The 6,238-nt window shown below is 40.0% G+C and overlaps 1 protein-coding gene across 1 annotated transcript; it reads left to right on the forward strand.

Annotated features, from left to right (window-relative positions):
* Positions 1-560: 560 nt before the first annotated feature.
* Positions 561-4,945, forward strand: UTP11L (UTP11-like, U3 small nucleolar ribonucleoprotein (yeast); the record flags this gene model as incomplete). The annotated part of the gene is made up of 6 exons (XM_009579570.1): positions 561-663; positions 920-1,033; positions 1,794-1,887; positions 2,200-2,330; positions 3,914-4,024; positions 4,660-4,945. Coding segments are annotated over 6 exons (637 nt in total), but the record flags the coding sequence as incomplete, so codon positions are not given.
* Between the last annotated feature and the right edge of the window lie 1,293 nt (positions 4,946-6,238).

A 6,238-nucleotide genomic window follows, 5' to 3' on the forward strand; every position in this document is an offset into this window, starting at 1 on the left:
TGGCCGCAGTCTGGTCACAGACTGCAGAGATGATGTGCAGAGCCAGCGTTCCCGGTGGCACGACAGGCGGTGTACCGGATCCCATCTAGCAGGCGCTTTCATAGCAAGAAACGCGGCGTGCACAGGCAGTTAAATATCCCGGTGGTTGAGTCAGAGGGAAGGGGAACGTGGAGGGCGAAGGCCTCACAAAGTCGTTATTATTGTGATTAATACAAAACTTATAAGCATTATCTTCCATCTTTAATGGCTGATTCTGTAGATCTGAGTCCTAAGCAGCTCAGTAAGCTTTGCGGGTGAACCGCAAACGTTCTGAATGCCAGAATGGGTGAACGTGTTTCCATTACTTCTCTAACACTTACTGTTGGACATTATTAATTTCCAGCTTTGTTAAGGAATGAACTGTAAAGCTAAAGTCGTTTGTTGGTGTCCAGCTCTATATGTGGAGCCTTGTCTGCTGTCTCAAAGCTCTGAGCATCACTTTGAAGGACTCAGCATCTCGTCAGGGGGTGTGAACATGGAGAAACTGCTGAACAACTTCTGGTTTTTTTCTTTTTTCCCAGTGACTATCACAAGAAACAGAATGCCCTCAGAGCACTTCAAAAGAAAGCTCTGGACAAGAATCCTGATGAGTTCTACTTTAAAATGATACGTGCAGAGCTCCAGGTGAGAATCTAAATTGCTTTCAAGCAGGGTTACATCTGTTGCTCTAAGTAACATCATTTTTTTTCCTACTTTGTTTTGGTTTTAATGTATGAATTAGTAAATAAATTAGCAGACTTGGTTTGGTGCCTGTGGAAGGCTTTGAAGAAAATGAGGGGCAAAGGACAAAAAGGTTCTTTTGCTTTTATTATTAGGACCCATAGTACACTATAGCTAGAATGGTATCTATCTGTAAGTGCTATGTTCCGTCTGGTTTTAGGATGGAGTTCATATAATAAAGCAGCCAAAGGATGAAGTGACCCCTGAACAGATGAAATTGATGAGGACACAGGATATTAAATATGTGGAAATGAAAAGAGTGGCAGAAGCCAAGGTAATACTTCACTTCTTTAGTGTTTTCCAGTTTGCTCAGAATTGTTCTTTTTATTGAGTTTTTCTTGTTGTTGTTGGCTATTGTGTTTATGTTTACTGAAATCTGATTTGTGTAATACTGGAAATGATAGATGGAAATGTCAGTGGAGCTCTGCATGTAGAACCTAAAGGTATACTGAATAATAAAAAATATACTATGTCTTATTATAAAACATGGCAATTTCTTACGTAAATTTCAGACATTAAACAGGTACTCTTGCTTCTCATCTTTATAAAGAATTGAGGATTATTGTTACTGAAGTGGGTTGTTTGAATACGGTAGGCAGGCAATCAACAAAAATATGACCCACTTCTGAAAATGTTTTATGCTCTGATGTTGATTCACACACCATCACTGCAGATAAAAAAATAAAAGAAAGTCAGCTTTGAATTTTCCTTCATACTTTTGCTAGTGATTTCATGGTAATCATTCCTACTTTGTCTGCCATACAGATAACTTACTGTTTTGAAAATTGATTTGTACGTATTTGGTTGGGTAATACCAGAAATTACTGTTAACCTCTACGAGGTTATGTTATGAAAGAAAATGTTATGAAGACGTCACATAAATATAGACTAGATGTATTTTCAAAGATTAAAAATGAAGGAAGAGTTCAGATGCTTGTATGCTTGAGAAACAAACAGGAATTTACTTCAGGGAGGCATTACATACCGTGTTATGGATGGTTGGCAAAACAGAGATGAACCTACCTTTCCTGCAGAAAATCGAAAGGCTGAAGTCGGAGCTCCATCTGCTGGATGCGGAGGGGAAGAATCCCAACAAGCACGTGTTCTTTTTTGATACCAAAAAAGAAGGTAAGATTTAAATAGGTTTTATCAGAAAACTTGTTCTGTGATGTTTTATTGTAGGCTGTTTAAAATAGTATGGTGCTTTCTTTATGCTGTTACCATAAAAGAAGGTGGGGTTTTTTTCAGGAATAATAATTCAGGTGCTCTAGAAGTCTCTTTTGATTACTAGATAAGACCTCAGTTCTGCAGGAGCTATGTTGCTAGGGCTTCCATCGCTGACTGTACTTAAGCTACATGTTTGGAAGGTTTGCTGAGCATTAGTCCAAGAAGTCCATGTGAGTTTATTCCTTTTATTCCTAAATTTCTTTTTATTTGTAGTTCAGGAGTTTGATATTGCAACTCATCTGGATACTGTTCCAGAGCTCGTAGATAGAGTGTACAACCGACCGACCATTGCAACATTGCAGAAAGAGACTCTGAAAGGGGCTACTGATCCTGCCCACTTAAAGGTAGTTTGTACTGCCACTATTTGTATTGTAGTTTTCTTAATGTTTTACATCTTTAGTACAAGCACTAAAGAGGATTCGTTGGATCGTTGTGGAGGGGAACAAAGTTGTTCTGTTGCCTTAGAACTTATTGGTGACACAAGGCTGTAGCGGATGTCATTTAGTCATCAAGCGCCTGGAGCCTACAGTCAAATCTTCTCCCGGACCGACATGGAGAACTTGTTCGGTTGTATCCCAGTCCATCGTGGATTATAAATCAAGAGTTGTGACGTATGGGCCAGAAAGGAATGGTGTGGATGTGATTAGGCAGTTTCCTTGGCAAAATTGATACATTTCTCTTCTGTTAGATGACATACACCTATGGGACTATCTTTTCATTAGATTGCTGCAGTTTTAAGTGTGATTTTTGCAGCATCCACTGTTAAGTCTCCCCTCACACCTCCCCAAAAACCCTTGCACCCCTGAATAGGGATGTGAAGAAGGTTATTCCAGCATAGATGTATCTATTGTTGGGTTTCTGATCTTATGGTATTTTTCAGTTAGGTTCTGAGCCTCAAGTGGCTGAAGATTCAGGATTTGTCTCCCCCTTTTTCTTCTTAAAGACATTTAAGCTATAGTCTCACTTCCTGGCTTTCCTAATTTACAGTGTTTTATGATCCTTCAGGATGAATTGCTTATGCAATCAATTTTGATTTGATGTTTTACTATCACAGCTCTTTGGTCCTAGAAGTAGCTACACTCGTCTTTAACACTGTGAAGACCATTTAATTAGTTTAGATATATTGGGCAGTCCTATAGGCTTGAGTTGGTATGTATAAGGTAAAAATAAAGTTGTCTAAAATTGCCGATTGGTAAATTTGTAACCTGTTGCTTTCTGAATCAGACATCAGATAACAAACACCCTGTGGTCCCTTTCTTCTTGCCAGCTTTCTCAGTTTGGCTTGTCAGTAAAGCAGTTGGACAAGTTGTAGACTGACAAGTTTTCTCCTCTAAATGTCTGAGTCATATTTCAAGCATGTTGGGATCTGTTCTCCTTCATTTAATTACTTAAATCACACCTGCAGTAATACCATTTTTGTGCTGGGAAAGCCATCAGCTCTTAGTAGGTAAACGTGACCAAACAAGTTGGATTTTGGGAGGCCTCTGTGCAATTTCTAAGCACTTCAGGAACTGGTCTGTGGTCTTCCTCCCCCCCGATAAACTGGGTTTTTGTTAGGGAGTTAAATGTTATCTTGCACTCAACATTGAAATTCAAAGGATTTAGAAAAATGAAATTCCAGCCACTTACACAGCATCTAAACTAGGTTAGAAGAGGTTTGGTTTTTTTATGTTTGGATTTAGGAGATTAAAACAAGCACAAAGAATTAAGTCCTAACTAGAAAACCTCTAGTATGAGAATCAAGGTGTTAAAACAGTTCTCTGGAATCTAGCCACAGACTTGAAGCAGCATTCTTTAATATGATTACGATTTTAAAATAAATGTAAAAAATGTTTGTGAGGTCCAAGTGCCTCAGAATAGGTCAGTTATAGACCATAGTGTCTTGTTCCTCTCTCTATCTTAAAAATGCTTCTTTTTTTTCCTCCAGAAATTAGCCCAGCAAAGGAAGAATCAGTATGACCTCCTGAAGCAGCGCATTGAAAGGGAAAAGGCCATGTTTGTTATTGCACAGAAAATCCAGACACGTAAAGATCTTTTGGTGAGGGATTTAGTTTTGGTTCTTTGAATCTGTTTGGTTAAGATCGTTAGGTCTAGTTTTGTATGTATATGTTTCTTCACTCTGATTTTATACTGACACTTCCAGATAACTTGTAAAAATAAATAATCCTCTTTTAGTACAGAAAAAGCAAGGAGATGAAGCATTCCAGTTGTGCTATGGCTAGTAAATTATATCTGCTAGTCCAAGTCTTATCAGGTCAGCAAGGACAAAGACTCAACTTTGAAATGGTGCTCACAAGTCTTTTCTAAAATACTGTTGCCATCTCTCAATTACTAAATCAATACTTTCAAGTAGCAGAGGCAAGGAACCATTTCTGTAGGTTACGAGAAGATCTTGAAAATCCAAATGACCAAAAAAATTACTTGTCTCAATGGGACTCGCCGTTCACTGGTGCTTGTGAACAAAACAGATTGTGCCTGACAACCTAAAGGCGGGAAGAGAGGATGGAAATACAATTCCCACCTTAACAGTGGAAAGCGACCATTTTTCACTAATGCCTTGTTAGTCCCAGACAGGGACTTTCTTATTTATATGAGGGTGGGTTGTCTTTTCTTTTTTTTTTTTTGCTTCTTCTTACATGCCAGCAAATATTTTTTTCTTGTTCTTTTTTCCAGGACAAAACTCATAAAGTAAAGGTGAAGAAAGAGACAACAAATGGTCCAGCTATTTACAAATTCAAATTTCAGCGGAAACGTTAGCCATTCCATTAAATAATCGTTACCATCTTTGCTTAGAAAGAGAGAGGATTCTCCTTATGAAGAAGGACTGGTACACACTGTATCAGTTTGTTTTTCACTGCAGCCTAACACTTTGTTAAAACAAATTACTCTGGGCCTGTGGTAGCCATAAATATATTGTATCTAATTAATTGTTTAATAAATCGGAGAGTTTGTTCTCTTGGTATTTACAGTGGGAAGCCACAAGAGGTGCCTGAATGTCCTAGTAACACACACGATAATCAATCCTTGAAAAGTCAAGGTCAAAATTAAGAGGCTGGGAGAGGGGTTGCACACAGCACATGGACAGAAGAACTCTGGGATTGTTACCTTCAGCTCTGTGGCCAGTGACCATGACACATCCAAAACCATGACTGATTTCAGGTTAGCTTTTTTAGCTATCTTTTCAAGCCAGGATAAAGTTGAGTTACTGTCTTTCTAATAGCCCCACCACCCCCAAATCCCTCTAATTTTCCCATTCTGCTTTATCTGCACAAAATATTTCACTTAAAATGCAAGAGGCGCATTGCTAAATTCTGGCACTGTATTAGCCAAAGACTATTCTGGTATGGTGCTAGAAGCGGGGAATTCTTCCACTGTGCAGAAAGGAAGAAAAACTCGACCTTTATGAGTAATTTCCATAGCTGAGGAGCTGTTTGTGCTTATTCTGTCTTCTGCTGTACAATAGGGTAGTGCCCATGCCACGCCGAATTTCCAGTGTTGCCTACTAAGTTCGAACAGAGGCAATAATGAAATTCACAGTATTCACAGAAACAATACAGAAGCCAACTGTGGGACAAAACTTTGTCCTCTTTGTTTACATTATGCTTGTTGCAATGCTGGTAGTGGAAGGGGGTTTCAGCTGAGAACAATAAAGACACATCCTTGAGTGTCCTGGAGCAGTTCAGGCAAGTTAAGAGAGCCTGGGCGTAAACATTCCTTCTCTTATCTCCCTCACTTGTACCATGTCTGCCAATAATAAGCACATGCCCATGCAAGATGGTAAAAAAAACCCTGATGCTCTTCCCACTTCGGGAGTTATCCTAGCTTCTCATAGACAAAAACGCAACTTTTTTACATGCTGAAATGCAGCAGCTTCAGACATTGTTTCTGCCATTGCAAAGATTCCCAAGTTGCCAACAATTATGGGGTGAATTTTTTTTCTGGGAAGAATTAAGGGAGGCACCGTGCTTTGCTCTTAAAAGCAGTTGAGATACTCTCATGCGGAAGGTGAAGTCTGGGATTTCGCTGTTAACGGCACGCTATAAACCGTCTAGCACCAGGCGACGAGGAGGGAAACTTAACCACACTGCGCGGGAGCAAGCTGCTCCTTTTGCTTCCTCACAGGAAAACACACGCACGGCTGAAAGCGGCAACGCTTTTTCCCGTGAGAGCTACTTCCCCGCCGCCGGAGAAAGGGCGAGAAGCGGCGCCGAGACCCCCGGTCCTCCGGGAGGCCGCTGGCCGGCCGCGGCCG

Source organism: Fulmarus glacialis, unplaced genomic scaffold (assembly GCF_000690835.1).
Source record: "Fulmarus glacialis isolate BGI_N327 unplaced genomic scaffold, ASM69083v1 scaffold51196, whole genome shotgun sequence".
Classification (NCBI taxonomy): Eukaryota; Metazoa; Chordata; class Aves; order Procellariiformes; family Procellariidae; genus Fulmarus; species Fulmarus glacialis.